Genomic DNA, 24,286 nt, shown 5'->3' with positions numbered 1-24,286 from the left:
TGCATTTGAATACTGCTATCTTTAGTTAAAATTATGTTGAATTAAACCTAGTAATAATTTTTTAATGTATGTTAAAGTGAAAAGTACCATAAAAATAAACATAATTTGTGGCATTTATCTGGTATGTATCTAGTTTTAAAGATCAAAAAAAGAAAAAAAATACTAAAACCTGTTTAAAATAAAAACCTGCCAAAACAGAAAAAATAATTCAGTACTGTGTGATTCCAGTTTACACAGGTTTTACAGTATTTAAACTAAACATTTACTGTAACAAATGATCATTTTAAATTGATGAACCAGTGATATTCATTTGTATGCTATTTACAAAATTAAAGACATATTCACTGTTAACATAATATTTTATTGTTAGGATTATCATTTTAAAATGAACATATTGGTGATAATAATAGTCAGACTGATAAATATTTATAGATAATAAATAAGATAGCCCTATAAAAAATGTTGTAGAATGTGAGCAGCTTCAAACAGATAAAGTTCAGTAATAACTTTGAAGGGTTGTATTCTTACTGTGACTAGAAACAATCTTACTCTTGGTATTTGTTTCATTACATAATTATTATTATTAAGAATACTATTTTTTGTAAATATTCATCAATTCGAGTAAATTAATTATAAAATCTTTATATTTAAAATGATAATTTCAATAAAAAAAACTAAGAGCAGTGGGTGTGTCTTTTGTGTTGTAAGTAGATCTATTATTTGTATTTGTGAATATTCATCAACAAAGCTATTTTTATTGCTTAATGTATTTAATTATCATTATTTAAAATTCAGATTTATTAAACCTGAAAAGAAAAATAAATTTTATAGTAATAGCACTTATTGAAATACATTAAAACTTTATCAATAATGCATGATAGATTTTTTAATAAATTAATGCAAGAAAAAAAAAATACTTGTTTTGTGCTACTTTATTTAATGTTGCTTGTGAATTAATATTTCATAATTTCATTAATTAAAAATTCTGTACATACATCTTAATATAATAATGATTTTGTGTATTGATTTTTTTTATAATTTTTATACTATCAAAACTTATGTTAATGGAAGTTTATAATATCAATATAATTAAATTATAATTGTATTATTCATTTTTTATATTTATTTAAAACAAATACAACAGTATAAAATTTACTATACTAACAGTATAAAAACAACTACATGAAAAATAATCTACTTATTTACCTCATAAAGATATAATTAGCAATGCAATAGAACACAAAAAAACCACCTTTTTTTGACATACAAGAAAATGAAATAAAACCAAAAAAAAAAAGTATAAAAACAAGAAATTAAAAATAAAATAGAAATAATAATAAGAAAACTGAATTATGCATAATGATTCTTCATATAATTTTTAATAATAATAAGGAATTTGTGAGATAGAAGATTTTATGTTTTCAATCTCATAAAGTGAGTGCTCTGAGTCAGTGTTTTCCAAGCTTTTTCAGACTATTGTCCCCTATTAGTGCGTACATTTCTTATAGTGCCCCATTGAGTCTTCTACCACCATTCACTAGCATCCACTTTAGGAATCATTGCCCTAAGTTATGGATAAATATTAAAAATGATAAAATACACCATTAACAGAGCTAGAATGGAAAGATGAAACATGAGTTTCAACATTTTCAAGGAGTAATAAAAATTAAAATAGTGATTAACTATTAATATATTGAAATAAACAATACAATCAGAGAAGATTGTAAAAGAAACAAATAATTTCAACAGATACATTAGCAAATAAATTACCAAAGAAAGATGAATAAGACATGATGAAAAATTTAACCAGAAGAAAATTTAACTCTCTATTATCTACATACATTAATTACACATTTTAACAAGAACTATTTGATTTTCAACAGGGATGATGCAGTTTTGATAAAAGTAGAAGTTACTAATCTTATCAATTAGTAACTTCTACTTTTATCAAAACTGCATCATCCCTGTTGAAAATCAAATAGTATTTTTTAAAATGTTTAGAGTAGAGAATTGATCTGATTGATAGAAATAGTAAATCTAGTAAATTAAAGAATCAAAAATAGGAAAATATCAAAAGAGCTCAATAACTCTGAAATCAGGATTTGAAGAACTACTGAATCAAAAATATAATGCAATTTAAAATAAATAATGCAAGAAAATTTTTCTTACATTGTTTATTTTCAGTCAGTTCTGTTTTATATTGTTTATTTTCAGTTCTGTAAAATTACCTGACGAATATTGTGATGATCAGTTTTTAATTCACAGTGTTGAGCACAATTGGAGAAAATAAAATATTTCTATTTTACTTTTTCCAATTATCTACATCTTGTTCAATTAATTAAAAGTCTATAAACTTTTAATTAAATGTTATAAAACATATTGTATATAAAATATTTACAAAGTTCTACGAACTTATAATTTTTTTTATCAACGTTATATTGTCTTTTTTTTTTCAGCATTTTTGTCAATGCAAAAACTAAATTTTTTTTAAAACTTTCTTCAAAAAACTTTGAAAATCTATTTTATCCAAGCATTTAGTTCATCTCATTAAATGACACAAAACATTTCCCACATAGTGGTTTTTCATTTCTTTGAATAAGTGGTAATCACCTAAGGTCAAATCAAGTGAATAAGGTGGGTGTTGCAGTATTTCCCAATTCAGCTTGAGTCACTTAAAGTGAAAAGGGCAATAAATACATGGATGAAATAGATGTTTTAAAACTTTTTGACAAAGATTTAAAAAAAAATAAAAACTAATTTCACATTATAAATATTACATTTTTTTTTTTTTTTGCCAAAGAGCATTGTTTTAAAACACAGTATAAAATTATGAAAATTGAAAAAACACTGCAAATAAATTATAAACAAACAAAAAATTTTAAATAATGCACTCATAATGCTATATATTCATTAAAATATATAACATTTATTTCTAATAAATTTTGTAAATTAAATTACAATAGAGCGTCGAAAATTGGCGTCAATTGGGGACTGGGGTTGTTCCAATTAGTCATTTGTTCCAATTTCCGACTTTGTATGAGAAAAATATATTAACCTGTCCAATGTTCAAATTTTTCTCCGTTGCGTATCGCTTCCTGTTGAATTTTTCTCCGTTGCGTGTCGCTTCGTGTTGAATTTTCGTCGATTTTAAGCCTAACGAAAATTTTTATAATAATAATCGAGGCTATCGTATCGTTAAAAATTATTTCTTTATTTTGTACAAACAAAATAAATATATCGAAGAATATAAAAAACATGAAAATTATACTTTAGAAGTAAATCTAGTATCAAAAACGTTCGATTCAGCACGACACAGTCCGACTGAAAATCGTTCCAATTTCCGGCCATTACTGACGTTGCAATTAACGACGCTCTACTGTATAATGTATGTATCTGAAATAAAAATTAGTGTGGACTAGTATTTGACACAAAGTACATATTCAGTATTCAGATTGAATACTTCCTGAAAGCCAAACTATTTGGCTGAACAATATCATTTTAGTGAGAAAGAGAGGAAAATAAAACAAAATAAAATGAAAAGAACATTTAAAAATTTAGATATTTAAAAATATTGTTATTTCTTCCTTTCTAAAGTAAAAATGACTTTAATAAATAACCTTGAATGAATACTATTTACTAATAATCACAATTCAAGAGTGATAAATTGTAATGAAGGAACAGTAATGCTTCTGCATTCATAGTGAGTGAGTGATTTTGTTTGTTATAATACCTTTGGTGAATATACTGTACATTCACTAAATACACTACTTTGTCAGGCTACCAAAAAAACATTGGACATCAATGACAACACTTAATTTTATTTTTCAACCAATAATATATATATATATATATTTTAATATAAACTTATATAATTTTTATTATTGAATAGAAAATGCTACTTTCCACTTTATTCTAAGCCAGTGATTCCCAAAGTGGGATTCTACAGTCCCCTTGAGAGCAAAAGAAGATTCAAGTGGATGTTGGGAAGCAAGATGGCATTAAGAGATGCTGGAAGACAAAAGGGATAAAAATTTTTGGTTCAAAGACTGTGTCAAAGTATAAAGTTAATTTTTGAGGCATAAGACTTTATGCATAGATTACAAAGACTGTTTCTCTTCATAAATGGAATGAATAATACATAAGTTGCAATGATATGAATTGAGAGAAATAAACTAACTATTGAAGAAATTGGTCAATTCATTATGAAATCATTAGAAAAATTTGTAATTGTTCATGTCATTGGCTTTAAGCTCAGTGATAGAGTGGTCTTGTTAATAATATATAAAAAAATATATAGAAGATGATTTACAATGATAAAGTTAAGTTTTTTTTTATTTAAATATATCTGAAATACTGAAAGGATGAACATTATTCTTTCAATTTGATATGTTTGTCAGGCTATCAAAAAAACATCGGACATCAATGACAACACTTAATTTTTACTTTTCAACCAATAATATATATATATATAATATATATATATATATATATTTTAATATAAACTTATATAATTTTTATTATTGAATAGAAAGATGCTACTTTCCACTTTATTCTAGTTAAAGCCTACCCAAAAATTAAAGCACCCAATAATATCGCTTGGAATATCGACAAAACTTTCATCAGAAATTTATTCAAAAGTTTCGCTATGAGAATGTTGCCAATTGCTTCTTCATGCAGTGTTTAATAAAAGTGCATTGTCTCGTCCCAATTGCAAATAGTCAAAGTGGGCAATTTAAAGATGCTGCTTACTAATATTGAGCAGCATGTGGAAAAGTCAGTCTCATCAAATCAGGTTCATCACAGATTATTTTTATATTAATTAATTAAGTACTTTAAGATATACTTTTGAACAATTGTTTTTTGTTTATAAAATTTTTATTGAATTAAATTTTTGGTGTATCATTTTTGACTGGTTTTATGGGAGCACCAATGAAATATATTCACTAAAATGGAGTGGTTCAAAAAAGTTTGGAAAACACTGCTCTAAAAAAGCAATTTATATGTATAAAAGTATGAGTACATAGTTTTGTGCCAAATAATAATCAAAAACTTTGATTGTTTTTCTGTTTTACTATTTTTAAAAATGTATCTACAATTTTCTGATGATAATAATAATAATATTAATCAGAAAATATACTTATTGTCTGTTCACAAAGCAGATAAAAGAAATTTTAATTTCTGTGAATAATATAAAATAATGTTTATCATGTTATGTTATAACATTAAGAAATACTATAAATATATAAAAAAACAGTTTTATAAACATATTTCATGCCTTTTCTAAATTTTTAAAATTATTGAAGATTTGAAAACTCTTCTTTAAGAATCATGTCTTTCATTAAAAAAAAAGTATTAAATTACTATTCATTGGAAGAAATGGGAAATATTGTTGTTATTGATTTCAAGTATTTATTATTTTAGTAGTAGACAGTTTTAGTATTTTTTTAGAAAATAGTTTAATATGTTTACAATAAAATTATAGATTTTGTAGATTTTTGTTTGAATCAGGTAACCCAATAAGCTGTAAAAAGTCAGAAGGATATTTTTTAATGTGTTTTACTACTAATGAGTTTATAGTAAATAAATTTATTAAAAATAAAACCAAAAATTTTTGAATAAATGAATATAAATGCATTTTATGACTTAAAAAGAACAATGCTTAAACTAATGTGCATATTAATTTGATAATTTATATGAAAACAATATGAAATTTAAACCTACCCATTTTTATCTGGAACTAAATTTTTTGGATTTAAATAGGTGGTCTGGACTTGATTAAAAATTAAAGCACCCAAACCAAAACCACTAACTACAATTCCATTTACTAAACCTTTTCTATTTGGAAACCACTATAAAAACAAAATTTATTATATTTATATGATAAATCTGAATTTTTCAATATTTATTTGAAATAAATATTAATACATTTAACCACTATTTAATCTTAATATGTTATGAATCAAATACTATTTTAATAAATACTTAAAAATCTTAAATTTCAATTAAATTTATATTAATAACTCTCTCACCTTCATACCTAATGCCAATGGGGCAATATAAGCTATTCCAAGACCGAAAGAAGATGAAAGACCATAAGTGAATACTACAGCAATAAAACTTTTATCAATTGAAAATACTGTTAGAGCTACGGAACCACTGAAAAATTAAAATATCAAATAAGTTAAAACGTATTAAATAAAATATCTTTAGTTTCTCAATAATGATAATATGAACTTTTTGTCTATATGATTATAAATTGTTATTTTAAAAAAAATTTTAGAGTAATAAGTTAAACATAAATAAATAAACTTTTTAAATTGTATTTCAATTCTGCAATAGACTCTACACTTGAATACTAAATAAATAACAATCTTTAACATTATTAGTTTTAAAAAATGAATATTTAATTTGAAAAGAATTCATTAAAAATTTTATTACTAAAAATATTTCATGTAAAAAATAATTCTTAATTATTATTATATAAAAAATTTCTTCTAAGTTTGATCATCAATTTAAATTTCATAGTAAATATCATCATACTTGTTTTTAAACTTTTATTACCCTATAAGTACTAAGAGAACATCTTTGCATGCCTATCTTGGGTTTAACTAGACCCATAATTCACATAACTGGGCAATGAGGAACATGATCTGAAATACATTTGGATCAAACAACCAATAAGAATTTCTGACTTTCTGACCCGGACTCAAATCCAGGTTGGAAACAGTGGTAGGCTAACACCAGGGCCATGAAGAGCTTGTATGGGGCCTGGTGGTAAAGTGAGTCCCACTTGTCATTTTTTTGAATAAATGAAATATGTAGAATGCTTCTTTATTAATAGAAAGCAGTCTTAGAGATTTTATCTTTTGTTAATAAAAATAACATTAATTAATAGGGTAAGAACCATTACAAATCCCTAAATTTTTATCAAGCCTGAGAAAATTCCCCAGCTCCCCCTTCTTGACTGCTATGGCAAATGCCTTTATTACCTCAGCCATCTGTTCATGACATCATATTGATGCAAAACAAAATGTATAAATTGGCAAATAAATTTAAATAAATATATATATTTTTCAATTTATATCCCAGTATTTATTTTAAAGATTTTCTTTCTTACAATGTATATATATATATATATAATATATATATATATATATATATTTTAATGAATAAAATGAAAGATTGCATCTATATACAATGAAAATTACATCTTCATTGTAAAATACAAATTATATATTTCTCTACTCTCGAAATGAGAAAATAAATTGAAATTAATTGAATTAACTTTAAAACATTAAAAAAAAAATTGATATTGCAACTCTTGTTTGGGAATGTGCAACATTTTGTTGCACATAACTTTAATAAAGATCAGAAACTATTTAAAACTTTGATATAAAGTTGTAAATTGTTTACATTTATTTTTATTTATTATATTGCTTTTTTTCCTCTTCCAATTGTCATTACCTGAATATAACAGATCCTATAAGGCAAGTCCATCGAGCGCCAATAAATCTTTCCAAGACTCCTCCAACAATCATGAGAGAACCTTGACCAAACATTGCTGCAGCATTCACCCATATTGTCTGGCTGTAATCTATGTTATGATCCACTCTCTTCTTCATGTAAGAAGTGATGTAAGTATTCATATTCCCGAATGTATAGAGAGTTCCTAACGTCAAGTGAATTAAAAATCCGCCGATAACAGCAAATACTCCCTTCCATTTCATTGCTATTTCGTTCTTTATGAAGGTAAAAATTTTTAAATTATTTATTTATTCAAAGATTAAATAATAAAAATTGTTTTATATTAAAGAAGAATAAGCTTACCTGAATTTTATGCAATTGATTCATAAGCATCGATTGATTATATTATTAGCAAATCAATTCAATTTCCATACCCCTTATAATATATATTGATATTAACATGTGTTAGTCACATATGTTATCTATAAGACGGAAATTGACCCGCAGTATCTACAGGTGTTTATCCGATGACGTCATAACATAACTGAAAGCGATAGCAACGACATCACTAAATTGAAGAAAATTTTAATAGATACCCTTTTAATATAATAATTAAATATGATTATTTTAACGAGAATTATTTACTTTATTACAAAAACAAATATTTTTTTAAAATTTATATTTTAATTAAAATTTAACTTTATATATCGGAAATAACGATAAAAACAATGGCCACTTCCGCGTTAATTACGGTAACGTTTAACAAAAATACATTTAATCTCGATAAAATATATATTTATTTTAAATTTTATGTAATTACGAAACGATAATAATATCGGTTTTTTAAAAAATTAATATCTGCATTTTATCTATGTAAATCCATTCTGGCGTGTTACTTGCGCCGAATATATTAGATAATAGATATCATTGATATCGCTAACAATGGCATAAATTTAGATTCGGACATTGATTGAATAGAATATACTAAATATTCCGACGGTAATGCAGTAAATTGTAGAGCGCCAGCAGGAAAATTTCCCAGAAAAATTCAACGTATATTGTCAAATGCGTAAACAATGCATTTTGCTTCAAAGGATCGCTGGTTGAATGAATTATATTTGAAATGTAAGAACCCCTCTCTGCAGGTGCTTTTGAGTACATCTGTCCTTATTAAGAAAGAATGGAGATATTAACCCCATCAACTTTTTTAAAAATTAATAGAAATTTAAATGATTATATAAATAATGAATAACATTGCAAAATGGGATCTCGTGGTTATTGTTAATAAAATATACACAGATAGATTTTGGGTTATTATTTATAAAATAAGTAGTGCTAGTTTTGACTAAAGGAGGAGCATTTGATAGATAATTTCATAAATAGTGTGCACATTTTAGTATAGTTCAAAATTATGTGTCTAATATTAATGTATATACATAAATATAGGGCTATAAGTGTCCTCTTTTTCGCAGACATATCCTCTTTCTGAACATAAATTTTTTCCGGTAGAATTTTTATAGCTATATAAATCAGATGTTTATCAGATTTGATTATGAATAACCAATATATTGTAAGTATATATATATTATTTAAAAATAAATTCATAAAAATCTGCATTATTTTTCAAATTTTCTGAATAAATAATTACTACAAGAACCTAAATAGATGATACCGTGCTACGTTATATATCGTTAAAATGCAATAAGAATAATCTTTCTTTAAACTCAAACTACACGAAAAATATTTTTTAACGTATAAAACTTTTACTATAATATAGATATTAAATATTAATATAATAAATTTAAATCAAATTGATACTGTAATGATTCTGAGAGTATCAGCCTTAGCAGAGGAACAGTTTAAAAAATTCCATTTCTTTCACGAACAGAATGTTTGAAATGATATTTTCCGATTTTAATGGAAGAATATACGATGATGTGAATATATTTATTTATTTTTTTAACCTTTATGTAGTAAAGTTCCATACTTAATCGTTTCTTCATGGTTGAAGGCCAATGGAACACGAAAAGTCATAAAACATTCATATTATGCTACGTTACCTATCGTATAGGTTACCAGGATCTCTCGAATAAGTGACAAGTGATAATTTTCTATTTCGTAGCTAATAAATATTAATATTTTCAATTGCTTTTTTTCATATATTGCGTTGTTTGATTATCATATTCGACTTTATTTTACTTGTGACGTTTCCCCCTAATCCCTTCTCTTATCTTAAGACCATAAGAAAAAGCTTCGAAAATAAATTTTAATTCCATTTTTTTTTTTTTTATAAATAATTTAATAATTACCGCCTCGTCTGTAGGAAGACAACACGTGCTTCATTTTGTATTTTATATCTTGATATAAAATAAGAACACACTTTAAATATTTAATTTATAAAAATTATTATATAAAATAGGACATTCTTTCGTTTTTAAATATATTTTTTAATATATAAATTAATAATAAAAGCATTTTAATGTTTAAAAGTGTTTTAAAAACTGCTATAAAATCTATCGGAAGAATCGGGTTCGATTTTTGTTTACGAAGCACCAACATTCCTTCTCCTTCTCTTAATAATTGCTGAATATAAAAACGATTAAAAAATATATTTAAATCAATTTTTTTTATATATATATAAAACATTTTTCATTCTGAGAAGGATCACATGAGAAGAATTACATCCGTTCCAAGTGAAAATCGAACTGGGAACGGATGTCACTTGGGACGGTGACATAAAAACTAACAGTGGCAAAATAACAAAAGTAAATTAAAGAAATTGAAGAGACATTCTATAACAATAGTAAAAATAAGAATTAAAAAACTAGTTAAACTAACATTTTGCCTTATTTATGTCACTCATTATATTAAATAGTACTTTAGTGTTCCTCATTCCGCGTTACATGGCCAGTAGATTACTTAAATGCTCCAATAAAGTAGCAGCTTTGATAAGCTTCCCCTTTCTAACTGGCATAATATATACAGTACTTTTAAATATTTTTAGATAAAAGACTAGAAAAATATATTCAAAAACACGTCTTAAACTGGCAAAACTTATCAAGCTCCAAGTTACTTCCTCTTGGAAAGTGTAAGATGGTATATGATTATGCTATTGTTATGTAACAATACGCTTAATTTAAATCACTTTAATTTGGGTAGAAAAATTTTCCCTAAATTATTTTCTCCGTTACAGATGACAGCTTCGTCCCGATATAAACTTTACGCATTCTGAAGTATGCCTACGTGATTTACATCACGTAGGTACACATCACGCAAATCTTGCGTATAATTTATTCGTTTTTTTATCATTTAAATTATTTAAAATTTTTTAATACATAGAACATTAAAAAATTACATTTATTCAGGAATTTTAATCGTCTTTAAAGCGGAATTATCCAAAAAAAAAAAAAAAATTATTATTAACGTCTAGCTGAATGCAAAGAGACGAGCAGAAATTTAAGTATTTTATGTGTAAATATGATATATTATGCTTTAAAATTAGGATAATTTAGAATAGAAAAAGTAGAAAAGAGTCAAGAATAAATATAATTTATATACTTTGATTTAAACACGTATTAATATTCCATATAAGAAGTTGAGTCATCACTTTGAGAAAGACTTAACATATACAGATTTATTCCACTGAAGTCAGTTTGTTTGTTCATTTATTTATTTATTTTTAAGGAAAAACATTAAATAAATAAATAAAACTTAAAAACATTCGACGAATTGCCAATTTCATAAAATTTCTAGAAATACGCGAATTTCTTAGCTGAATAAATTTATAATTTCCGAATTAAATTACACATTTGCTAAATATTTAAAATCATTTTCTACAACAAGTGATCGTCCCGTTTAATTCCCGGATTAAAAACTAAATACTCTTCTGTTACGTGGGTTATGTCTTATTACGATTAATAAAACGGGTCAATGAACCAAAAAACATTAAAATATGGGATAGATACAGGATTTTCGTGTATATACACATGACTTATACGACTGGTTAGCTTCAAATCTGAATAAGTTCCCACTTTAAATAGAATTGTGTTGACGAACACAACAGATAAACTGTCCGTCACTTGGGAAACGCAATATTTTTACAGCATAAACAAGGAAGTGATATACAACTTGCTTTAATGGAATATTTACTGTACTTTTCCTAAAATTTTCATAAATTTTTTAAATATTACGATGAATATTTACAATAAAATATAGCTTTGTAAATCTAATATATATCTATAGTTAAATCAAACTATTTTATTGAAGGAAAAAAAAAACTTTAAATAATTTTTTTTTGCATTTGTCCAGATGGTTTCAATGTTAGTTCCCATCTCTATTGAAATTTTATTAAGTGACACAGTAATCTCTACACATGATTTATAATTTCGATATGATTTATATTTTATGTTATTTATTTTAAGAATATCGTATCGCTACAAGTATATATATACAATGTAAATAGAACCAAACCGAGGGAGATGTATCTGATGTAAATTTATTCGTTTACGAGATGATTTATCGAAGAAATTAACTACAAATTCACGTCAGAGAACATTAACTCGTGTAGCCTATAGCAAAATTTCTTTAGGCAAGTAATTCACCGCACAACCGCAGAAACATTCGACAAGGACCTACGAGGATTTAATTAAAATCTTTACAGTCGATTTAACCTTCAGATTGAAGTTTAGATGTGAAATTTGGAATATTACCCCTTTTCCTCCTCGGGACACTCGAAAATCTCGTTTAATTATAATTAGATATTGAGGAAAGAGAGATGTCTAGATAATAAAGATGTCATTGTTAATTTCGGTTGAAGAGGAAAATTCTGGGAGAAAAAATTAGGGTTAATGAAGAAAAGGAGGATAGAAAATACCTGGACGGATATTTTATACTGTAAATGTATATTTAACAACTTTTCCAAGCTATAATTTAAACGAATGGAATGATGATAATTAAGTAAATATGCGTACCATAATGGTATTTAAGTACTGACAGATGATCATTTTGTTTAATAATTTAGGGATTAATAGCTTAAAATAATTAAGGGAAGGCGTAAATAAGAAACTTACTACTGTGCTGAACATTTGCGTAATGTGTTCTACATCAGATACATATTAGTAGATACTGTTTATTGTTTTTCAAGTGTGAGTAATTAGAACATTGTTCCATTTTTATTCTAGGGTATGTCTCAGACTTTACTTCATTAAACAAAAAAGTTTTTAAATATTTAAATTATAATTTTGAATTCTTAATAAAACAAACAATTAAAAAAAATCAAGTTTTAAGTAAATTAATTTAATATAAATTACAATTTCTTTAGTTCTTAAATTGGCACCTATCGAGAGTTTATATTTAAATATATTCATATAATAAATATCCTATTATTAAATAAATAAATGCACATAAATAAAACATTTAATCGCTTTAAATAGAATAAACTCAATGATTTATGCCGAATAAGCGAAACGTAAGTTAATAATTAAATAAGCATGTTTTATTTCAAATTTGTTTAATTTAATTTCCTGTTTTATATAGATAACATTTCCTGTATTTTATTTATTTTAATTTTTTTTAAGTCTTCTCAGTTCTTTGTAAATTAAATGGCGAATAAAATATACAGAATTTAGCGTAGGACTATGTAGGTTTGAATACGTCCCACACAATAATAACATTACGAAGTTTAGGAAATAATGTACTTTTAAACTTGTATCATCCGATGTGCAGAGCAATAAAATTTATTAGTGTTGTAAAGCATATAAAATGCTCTAAAGTACAATAACTGTCGTCGGAAATTAGTGAAATTTATAACATATGCGAGTAACTAAAGGATAGTTGTACAGAACAAGAAAAGCTAGTTTCTGATGTAAAAGAGTTAGTCAGTTACACACTTTGTACTTTCTTGACATAGAAAAATGATTACGATAATGAAAAATTAACAAGGTACTAGCCTGTACCCATCTGGTATCTCCAAATTGCTTCGTTTACTAGCTCAGCTTAGACTGTACGTCTGTTAATTCAATAGAAAGACACTTGAAAGAACGGGGATTAATCACAAATTACAAAAAAAAAGCAGCTTACAACACAGAAAATCATTATAACCGTACGGTTTTAATATGTATCTCGCGTATTTTCTATTAATTAAACAAATCTTGAATTAAAATACACTCGTTTAATTAATACAGATTAAATTTTGTGATTTTAACTATCTTTGGATAGAAATCTTTTAGATCTCCATTTTGAAATCCCCGACACGTATTTTTCAGGATACACAAATTACAGCTAGAGGGGTTGATGAAAATTCTGTCGATGTTGCTTCATCCTTATAAAATTGTAGCAGCATCTGTCGCGGTCACGATAGTAAAGCTGCACGATTATTTTAACGAGAAAATAATAGCAAACATACTTATTATATATCTAAAACGCAACATGTTAATGACATGCTTTAATTTGCTTTTTCCCTCTAGTTAGTCGATCAGATGCTCTCGTTCTTCTACCGCCATTCGTGACCGATTCAATGTATTTTAATATAGATCGCGACGGAACAATAGCTAAATTTCGCATTAAAAAATATGCCGAGTTACGAAATAATTCGATAATTACGTAGTTTTATTCGATTTTTTTTCTATAAAAAATTCTCGAAATAACTTAAATATAAGCTTTAATTTCCTTTTTAATTTTCCTCTTAAAAAAAGTTACTTTTAAGTTCAAATTCGCCTACCGGCTTTCCATTTAGATGATATCGCCATCTAGTGTTATCAATTCGAGTTATTTTGATATAATTTTGTATTAAAAAAATCTTTTTAAAATTTGGTAAAAATTCGGTTATTAAATTATACGTAAAAGCTGTCGAGCGTCATTTTTCGCACGCGCTCGTTATGCGTTTGCGCATAAGCGTAACAGTCTATGTGACATATGCAGTAAAACGTTTGTACTGTACGTGAGCTTACGTAAAGAAGAATTTTCAAATTTACTAGCGAATAAAGTCGTAAAGGGTAGTAATGAATAAAGCGATTAAAATACGTTGAAAAATCTTTTTTAATCACCATTCTCCAATCACGCTTCGAGTAGATATTAGATTATACGAACGAAAGCTGCAAATGGCTAAGGGGCGTAACTATCCGCGCCCTAATTGGAGGCGCCGAGTCACGTGACGACCGCGCTATAGACAAGTAGTGACCGGAAGTGTGTAGTTTGCAAGAAGCACGTGTCCACGATGAGATTCGGCAACGTTTATCTATTCCCTCTATTATTTATAGGACACATCACGGCTCTACAATGGCTGTAAGTAACCACATATTTTTGCAATTGGCACGCGATGTTACTTTAGCTTAAAGTCGTAATTTTTATAGCGTATTGTAATTTTAAAATTAGAATGGAGGAAAAATTTACCTGTTTAATAAGCGACTTAATCGAAGTTAAATTTTTTTTCTTCTTTTTTTTTCTTCGTTTAAGCCCTTTACTTCCAATCGTATACCGCTGTAGCCGAGTTAAAGGAAAAGTTACAACGTGCGTCCTTCGTTATTAATGTCACACACTCGACTGGTGCTGCAACTGGATTTTAACCTTAATAATTTTTTTTTCTCTTCTTTCTTCTTCGTTTACTTAACGTAATCGATTTGCATTTTTTAAAAACGTGTTATCGGCTTTAAAAAATGCAACGAGCGGTGCCATTAATCAAATTTGTGTCCATTACTCTCGATCAGAACTCAGGAAATCGGCGAAGAACAATTTCCTTTAGCTATTAACCAAGAGCGGATCGCACATCCTTTCGTATCAGTTTAAAAGACGAGATTGAAGGGAGCAAGTTAACCAACAATCTTATCCTATTATGTACGGGTATTTCCTCATCTAATTCTTCTTCCCAGCACTTCGATGAAATAAACACCGTCCCGTTAAGGATTTAAAGTAAACGGCTGGGATTGTCGTGCTTTAATTTTTCTTTTCCGTTCCCACGACATCAGGTGGACAAACACCTGCTTCACAAGCCATTAACTGATCTTTGGTCAACCTCTCGTCAACTTGTAACAGACGTCGTCACTTCATTAAATCTACATCTTCATCATCTCGTTCCTTAGAATGTCTTTTATCGTTCTTTCTGTCATCGGAAGATAAACATGCCCTATGTTTGAATTACAGACAGCTGGTCGCCTTTAATTATTGTATATGGTAATTTAGGGTCAATGAGTAGATGAGTTGACTGGCATTCACTAATTTGTCAAAATTAATTCGTAACGCTTAATATGCTTTATATTACACGCTTCCTCTATTAGCGGTTAAATAATTGTCGCTGTAAAAATGCGTTTAAACCTGTTAACAACGGGAAAAAAAAAGAGAATATCTAACCTCAGCTTGCCACTTTTTGTGTAACTCGTGGTAGAAGGTCTACCAGTCATTCATCGGATTGTGGGTCACGTTATTTGAGTCGCTTCCCCCGTTACTTTCCCTAGCTTTTAAGAAAATTATAATTTATTAAGATTCTATTTTTTATGACGTAAAGAACAGAGGACGAAATTTATATCTTTTCGGACTTAAGTCTATTTTATTAGGATTGCATACAAACTGATTTTAATCATTTATTTTTATCGTTTCTTTTCTTTCGAAGACACAATGTAGTGACGTAAACTTAAACACTGGGCGAATTTTTCATCCTTTTTATTCGGTTGGTGTCGGTATTTGTTGTCTTGATATTGGGCCATGTTCTTCTCTTAGGTGATGATATATCATTTATTTTTATATTTAAAGCCTTTTTTTTCTAGAGTTAATTCTTTAAAATATCACCTATATCCTCTTGTAGGACATATAAAAAATTTAACATATTCTGTCGTATAAATAATAGAATAAAATGGAAGTAAGAGCCATGTGCATTAGGGTTATTTGAACTACAACAACGGCAGAGATCGCTAAACTCTAATTAAAAAAAAAAAAAAATGTTGAAATTTTGATAAAGATTCATCCAAAAATTCCAACGCTTGATTCATTTTTCATTCATAGACTACCCCTTCGAAAATTGGAACGTTCCTACGTGTCTGAATCAATAATAATCAAACTAATGAAATTTTCATGTCATTTATTTTTCATACAACGAAGCAGTCCCGCGATAATACTTTGTTAAAAGATATAAATCTAACAAAACATTTTTTTAGTCATACGAAAGGAAAGATTCAATTTGATAGACCTTTACTCACAAATCCCGGCAATTTTAACATGTATGACAGTAACAGATCCAGTTCCTTCAGTCATCAAACTCGACAGTTTTGAGGAGAGTAAAGGATAGGAGGCGATATTTGTATTGGGTTTAAGTTACATGTGATCGCTTGTTGATCGAGAAGTCATTAAGGTTATCTGGATCGAAGACATCCCTTGTCATCGGAAATAAGGATTGTTTCAGAAAGTTTCCATGAGAAACGGACTTTCGAGCTTAACCATAGCATCAAATCCATATTGTGTTACTGATTACAAGCTCTTCACAACTCATTCTGAAGAATAACTAATAGGTGTTTTAGTTAAACGATCTAACAATATTATAATTATTAATGAAATGATTATAGTGTGAAGGACAGCGTGTCGGATTTAATAATCCTGTTGATACGGGAGAGATCGCACGCTCGAGACTGCACGTCGCCTTCGGCCAACCTGTCCTTCAACCAGTTGATTCCATTCTTAAGGGCTACGTGCCGGATATGACTTTCAAGGGTTTATCACAATAAAAATAATGTTATATCGTCACAGATAAAGGATATTGGCATTTCAAAATATGCAGATCGTACTCGTTGCAGTGTTGCGTAAAGAACTTTGAGGAATTTTCCCTACTATTAAGCGGTTTTAACCGGAAAATCGAATTACGTCAACACCTTAAAAAAGCTAAACAAGTAGGGTCTAAAAAAATGACATTTTAAAAATGATTTCGAAGTTCCTTCCATCTATTTACGTTATCAGTAGCCGAAATTCCTAACTGAGATGGATCTGGTAGCTATTTGATAGGCCACGTTCCTCAAATCTCGAATAAAGATGGATCTTGTCGTTTTCTTGATAGGCCGGTTTTAGTTGGGCCGGTTGGTCTGCTTTATTACAATAAAAGGACTTCAGTTGGAATTTTTATTAGTGAAAAAGATTACGTCTGTATGCAAGAATGTAGTAAAAAAAGTTATATGTCTTAAGGCATAACTACGAGTGGCCAAAAAAAAAGATATTGCTACTATGAAAAAGTCTTCCAGTTTGGAAAAGCTAAGAATAAGATTGGATGTTGTCTAAGATTTTAAATTCCTAAAGGTGAAAACACTACTCACCTTATTTTTTTTCTCTACAGGAAAAAAAGCCACTAAGTATTATATGCGATTGTTTTTATGCTCTTTTAATCTAAACTAGAACGTTAATATGCACTACAATGCAAGAAATTACAGGTTTAGTGGCCTCGCTAAATATTACAACAAGAGAGATTAGTCTTTCTGACATGTTACTAGCGATGATTGATCGTTATTATTGATAATCGGCAATCTCTTCTTTTATATATAGTGCAAGTGCTGGTTTCAGACGAATGAACTTGAAGATAATTTCATAAAACTCCGTTAAACACATCGTACAGTCTGCACATTCTGTAATAAAATTTAGAAGGCAAATTACCTTTATTTAAATTAATGCAATTTATGTATTGCTATCCGGTTCTTCCGCTATTAAAAATCAATAAAAAATTGAAGTCTCCGCAGTTTTATAACCTATTTAGTACTCTTTAAAGATTGGATTTTATTGTAAAAAAAAAAATATATATATCGCTTCGTTCATCTTTTTATCGATTGGATAGTGTACAGTACATAATGCAATTTTGTATCTTACCTACTTGTGCATTATTCTATTTTGAGCCATTAAAATCAACACGAAGCTATTATCCTTGTAATAATTTTCCATTAGTTGGCATTTCTATTAGTTTCGGAGCGAAGAACGAGTAATTCTGGGAAAAGTGAGCAAAAAAAGGGGAGATTTATATGATTAATCGATATATCCGAATAATAGACGACGTAATATAAACGAAAATACAAGTTTTTGGAGTACGGTATGATTAGGATAATGTTAAGAAAAATTACCTAATTTAATATTTTATACAGAACAAAATTAAGCTATGAATATTTTAAAGGTACTGAGGTCTAAAATAGTACAGAAATTTCCGCAAAAGAATCGATTTAAATACACAGCTGTAGATATTTTTACATAGTGGTTTAATAAAATTTGCATTCCGGTACGACAAGAGATTGATGAGCTGAATCGGATGGCGTAATCTAGTTTGACGTTCACGCGTCATTGACTATTGTCGCGCCGCGCCGCGCCGCGTTGCTTCGGCACGCGAAACGACGCGACAAAACTAAAGTTTGCAAAAAATATGAATAAAAATAAAAAGACTTGTAAAATTATTTTGCAGAGCTTTAGCAAAATCAAATTTAACCTGGAACAAAACAATCCATTGCGTTCAAGGAAGGAAATTGTTCGGATTAAGAGGTCGACAAATAAAAATCTGCCAGCGTCAACTAGAAACAATGGAACATTTAGTGAACGCTGCCAGATCTACTATGACTGTGTGTCAGTCGACTTTTTCGGACCGGAGATGGAACTGTTCGTCTGTTACGAAGGCTCCGGAATTTCCTCCCGATCTAACGAGAGGTAAAACTTAAAAAAAAGACAAAAAAAAAACAACATTAAACCTGTTAAATTCCTTCATGAAATTCAATTTTTTGTTTTCGTTCTAGGTACTCGCGAGCAAGCGTTTCTACACGCATTATCCTCCGCTTCCGTCGTTCACGTAACTGCAAGAGGTTGCAGTGATGGGACTTTACTATCTTGCGGTTGTGGTCAAGTGCCTCACGAACCACCTCTCGGGGATTTTAAATGGGGTGGATGTTCAGATAATACAAAATATGGACTAAGATTTGCGAAAGATTTCGTCGACGCCCCTTGGAACATGAGATCATCTAAGAAAACTATACTTAGCGAAGTTAATAAGCATAACCATAAAGCTGGAAGAAGGGTAAGAGATTTCTTATACAAATAATCCGTTGTTTCTTGGGATAAATTATGCCACTACTACCACAAACAAATATTTGAAGGAGCCTCTCTAACATTACGGTCATTTTGGTAAATTATAGCTTTACAAATTAATCCAAAAGTTCCGAGAAGCGTGAGACATATTAAATAATTGTTATCGTGACACTTTAATTATTTCACCGCGCAGGATAATAGAATTACCTCCACAATTAAGAGAAATAAATGAACCACCTGCAGACCACCCAGTGTCACGCCCGCGGGGCGTTTAGATAATTGTTTTTTGCACATTTTTTACAAAAATCGAGCTTTTATAAGTAACACATATGTACTTTTTCAGGCGGTAGGAGATAATTTACGGGATCAATGCAAGTGTCACGGAGTTTCTGGTTCCTGCAGCATCAAAACCTGTTGGAAAGCGTTGCCGAGTTTTATAGATGTTGCCGAAAGATTAAAGAGAAAATATCACGTTGCCTATGAAGTTACGTCGAGTCTGGTTGGCACTAGACGGAAGCTCGTACCCACTAATAAGCAACTGGGAATGTTTCGTGCCGATGATCTGATCTACATTACAAAATCTCCAGATTATTGCCTTCCAGATCATAAACTAGGTTCTTATGGAACTAGAGGAAGGTACGTTAAAAGTTTTTCTGCCTTTTTTTTTAGCACAGAATTATTAGTTTGACTATATATATCGATTATGACGCAAGAGCGGAGTACGTTACGTTATCTAAACAATAGTTTCCTTCTAAATGTCCTTCGTATCATTAAATTCTGTCACCCCCTCGCTATTGAGGGGGAATCAAACTTGTACGTTTAACGCGAGGAGCTACTTTTTTCACCCCTCTTCCCAAAATAACAGTACTGTGATGCAACAATAATATATCATTTATAATATATGAATTTGCAAGAATAAATTTATATAAAATTTCGTCATCCGATTTTTATAATAGAATTTATTTATTTAATTATATATATTTATAGCTCTACATTACATAAGTACATTAAAGCGTGCATGTAATTATTATTTTTAAAATTTCCTTTATGCATATGGATAAATCTAAAGCTTGTGTAACAAATTTTTTACAATGAGTAACTTTTCTAAGAAAGAAATTGTTCAATGACACCAGGTACAAATTCCAAAGCTGTTTAGAAACCATCTTAAGATTTTTTTTCTTTTTTTTTCAATTCAAGATCTACTGGAAATTGGTATTGTCAAGGGCAAACTTCATTTTTAAAATATAAAATTAAGGAAATTCAATTTGAAAATATTAAATTTCTACTGAGATTACTTTTATCTAAATTAATAAAAGTAAACTGAGACTAGGTGAAGATTTATTAGGGATTAAAAATAGAAATAAGTTACTATAATAGGTTTTCTCAAATTGCAATTCACCTGTTCCTGGACTCTAAATCTCAAGGGAAAGTAATGCACTTATTTATAAGTATTGTATTTACGCTCTTATCTTTTTATTTTTGATTTTATACCTGTTAAAACAATTGACATTTTCCGGCTTTAAAATTGACATTAATTTCCTTTTGTAAATACATGTAGAAGTAATTTTAAATTGTGTTATTACATTGAGTTTTAACATTCAAGAATAAATGCTGAAAGAACAATTACAATTAACATATAACTTACTACTATTTTTTTTAAGATGGAAATTAGGAATGCATTCCTTATATTACTAAGAAAAGAATATGTAATATACTATAAAAGTAAACAGCATAAATTTGAATTTGTTAGTGAATGAACTACTTACATAATTAATAAATAACGAGGTCATTCATTAGAATATCTAAATTCATTCATGCTGATGTGTCATGAATACACCAATAAACTTATAGGTAATTTTAAATTTGTATGTTTCAAAAAAAAAAAAAAAAAAAAAAGAAAGAAAATTATAAGTTATTGTGAAAAAGTTAAATAATATTCCTAAAATAAACAAATTTATTAAAAGATGTAAAGCACAAATCAAGTATACATGATTAAACAACTAAGAAAAAACAATATCTGACAATTTAAAACATATTTTAAGGTGTTCTTTTAACGTTTCACTGGTCAAAATTTTGTTTTCTCAATAAATATGATTCTTTTTTATTGCATGTTTTAAAACTATTATATCTGATGTTCAAATTATACTTTTTCTTTATTGGATTAAGGCAGTGGTTATGCAGAACCACAAGCAATAAAGTGTAAAAAAGTAAAGGATTAGTGAGGAAAACTTTATTGCTATTTTTATTTTCTAATAATAATTCTTCTTATAGTTAGATAAAATGTAATTTAGAAACTTTTAGTGAAACGAAATAAAAATTTATTTGTGTGGCATCCTCAATTTAGGGTGCTTGCACAGAAGTTTGAATATAACTGAAAGAGAGAGTAGCTGCACACATGCTTTTATATAAAGAAATATATTTCTTCCTTTATATTTTTATATGATGGTAAAAAAAATAACACAGGATCTAGAATATATGAAATTAATTATTATTTTTTTTTTTTAAACTAACTTTGAAGTAGAAGAGAATCCATCAAATAATTTAACTAGTGATAACTTTTTTAACATTTTATAACTAAAAAATTAAAAAAGTTATATATAATCAATTTATTTATTTACATATAATCTTGTAAATAAACAGAGTAATGAAACAATAATAATAAAAAAATAAACTTTACCATTCTGCTTAAACTGCAGTCAACAACAAACCACCATGCACTTTTGGACTTTTTGAATACTTTTTTGAAGCACAAATATTTGAATAGGAGTTTAAACAGTAGAATATAGCCTCTGAAAATAGATAAGGAAGTCCAAAAACACCTAACCCTTTGTTTTTGGTTTATTATTATTAACTCTAGTTTAAGCAGAAAGGTAAATTTGAGTTTTTGATATTATGAAGTTAAATTGAATATTATAAATCAACTAAGACTGTTTTTAAATTGCTGAAATGGTTTTCATTATTTTCTAATTTTAAAATATAGTTCCTCAATTTATCTTTATTTAAGAGTTTAAAAATTAATGTATACCTTTAAATTATTCTATATTATATATTTTTGTATAAGTAAATTTCCTGAAATAATTAAAGTTTATATATAGATGATTCTCTACTTACAACTATTTGATATATGAAACGATTAATCATTCATAAATTTCTTAAAATTATATTGTTAGAGAAAATTTAGACATTTTTCAAATAATATAGGCAGTAAGGCAATGGAACTAAAGCTCAAAATTTGTATGATTACAGTACATAAAATATTATAAAAACAGAACACTCATTATTGTTATTAATTGATTTATGACTAAGTATTTGGAATAAAAGTAAGTTGTAAGTGGTGGAACATTTATGAATGTATATTTATATATATTCAGAATTAATTCAAATAAAATGTATATTTTATAGACTGTGCAATGCTACATCTGAAGGAACAGACAACTGTGATTCTATGTGCTGTGGCAGGGGTTACATGAGTTATAGATTACAAAAATCAGAACATTGTCAGTGCAAGTATTATTATTGCTGTTATGTCAAGTGCAAAACGTGTTGGACATGGGTAGAAAACCAAGTATGTATATGAAAATATTTCCTATAAAAACCTAACACCCAGCTATGGAAATCTATCAATTTTGACAATTTACATTGCAGTAATGTGATTAGACTGCATGAATTCTGTTCTGATTTCATCAAGTGTTCTTTGTAAATTTTGTGCACTAATTTATTTAAAAGATGTCCGAGACAATTCAGATGCTACATCTGAAATCTTGTATATATTTATATTTTATACATCTTTCAAAGTAGATATGATCAAGTAAGTGACAATTTATGAATTAATAGAACTTTTGCATTTCTTTGTTTCAAAAATTTAAAAATAAGACTTGAAAGTTGATATCAGTGTATATGTATATAATACAAATCTGATAGTTACGTTCCATATCAACAGTTCCTATTGGCATGTAAAATATTTAAGAACTAGTCAATAATGTTTTTCCTTTTCCAACTGTGATGAATGTTTTGCGTTTGTTATCGACAATTCGGTAAGAAAATTATATACTGGAAAATAATAGTCTTCATAATATAACTGTATATAATTAAATACTCAAAAATATTTTGTGCCATTAAACATGTACATAGTTTATTTCAGACAAGTAGAGTTTAATTATCCAAGTAATTAGTAGTAATTTTTAAATGTGATGTATTTTGCTGTATGTTAAGCTATTTATAAATTGTGAATGTCAAAATCTGTAATGTAGTTTTTAAAGTTTTTTGTTGCCTTTGAGAGGGATTTATTCATTCTATGTTGTTTGCCTTCCCTCCGTGAAATTAAATTTAGAACGGTGAAGGTTTCGATACTTAAAAAAACAAAAAATATTGTTATGCAAAAATGTTGCATAATCATCATAATTTCTCAAAATTTAAATAAATATGAATTTTCTCATATTTAATATTAAGAAGCAAAAAAACAGAAAAATCTCTCAAGGATTAAATTATTTCAAAAAAATTTCACAACTTAACCAGCAAATTGCATCATTAAATTCTCAGTTTCAAAATATGTAGTTTTTGTAGTGAAATGCCAATTTTGAGAGATTAATTCAAAAGATTTTTTTAGTTCAATTGTAATTTTTTTTTTTTTTACTCCATTGTGAATCTGGAATTATTCTCTCAAAATCGGTTTATTGTGTCATCCAAAAAATTTAGCAAATAATAAAAATACATTCCCTCCTTTCTAGAATCCAAATTATTGTGAATAACAATAAAAATGTAAGAATGTAAGTCTTATAAAGTACTATTACTATTTATT

The 24,286-nt window shown here is 27.8% G+C and overlaps 2 protein-coding genes across 2 annotated transcripts in view; one reads left to right on the top strand and one right to left on the bottom strand.

Annotated features, from left to right (window-relative positions):
- The window catches only part of LOC136976431 (uncharacterized MFS-type transporter YhjX-like), a 26,831-nt gene extending 11,846 nt beyond the window's left edge, over positions 1-14,985 (bottom strand). The window contains exons 1-5 of the mRNA XM_067271696.1: positions 14,854-14,985; positions 7,828-8,032; positions 7,465-7,739; positions 6,030-6,156; positions 5,722-5,849 (exon numbers count right to left, since the gene is read on the bottom strand). Coding sequence (XP_067127797.1) covers positions 5,722-5,849; positions 6,030-6,156; positions 7,465-7,739; positions 7,828-7,857 — 560 coding nt within the window. The 5' untranslated portion in view covers positions 7,858-8,032; positions 14,854-14,985. The remainder of the gene's footprint in view (positions 1-5,721; positions 5,850-6,029; positions 6,157-7,464; positions 7,740-7,827; positions 8,033-14,853) is intronic.
- LOC136976432 (protein Wnt-11b-1-like) lies at positions 14,584-24,286 on the top strand. Its single transcript, XM_067271698.1, has 5 exons — positions 14,584-14,745; positions 18,875-19,113; positions 19,200-19,477; positions 19,832-20,124; positions 22,891-24,286. The coding sequence occupies exons 1-5, from the start codon at positions 14,678-14,680 to the stop codon at positions 23,063-23,065; spliced, it is 1,053 nt and encodes a 350-aa protein (XP_067127799.1). The 5' UTR covers positions 14,584-14,677; the 3' UTR covers positions 23,066-24,286.

The sequence above is a fragment of the Centruroides vittatus genome, unplaced genomic scaffold (assembly GCF_030686945.1).
Source record: "Centruroides vittatus isolate TY-2023 unplaced genomic scaffold, ASM3068694v2 contig_400, whole genome shotgun sequence".
Taxonomy (NCBI): domain Eukaryota; kingdom Metazoa; phylum Arthropoda; class Arachnida; order Scorpiones; family Buthidae; genus Centruroides; species Centruroides vittatus.
The sequence above is the reverse complement of the archived record's forward strand: the minus strand, read 5'-3'. Positions and strand labels throughout refer to the sequence as shown.

Excerpts from the sequence above, each read along its gene's own strand:
- LOC136976432 (XM_067271698.1), top strand. The coding sequence starts at position 14,678 with ATGAGATTCGGCAACGTTTATCTATTCCCTCTATTATTTATAGGACAC. Across the intron at positions 19,478-19,831 it reads ACCATAAAGCTGGAAGAAGG|GCGGTAGGAGATAATTTACG; the intron begins GTAAGAGATTTC and ends GTACTTTTTCAG. Across the intron at positions 20,125-22,890 it reads TCTTATGGAACTAGAGGAAG|ACTGTGCAATGCTACATCTG; the intron begins GTACGTTAAAAG and ends TATATTTTATAG.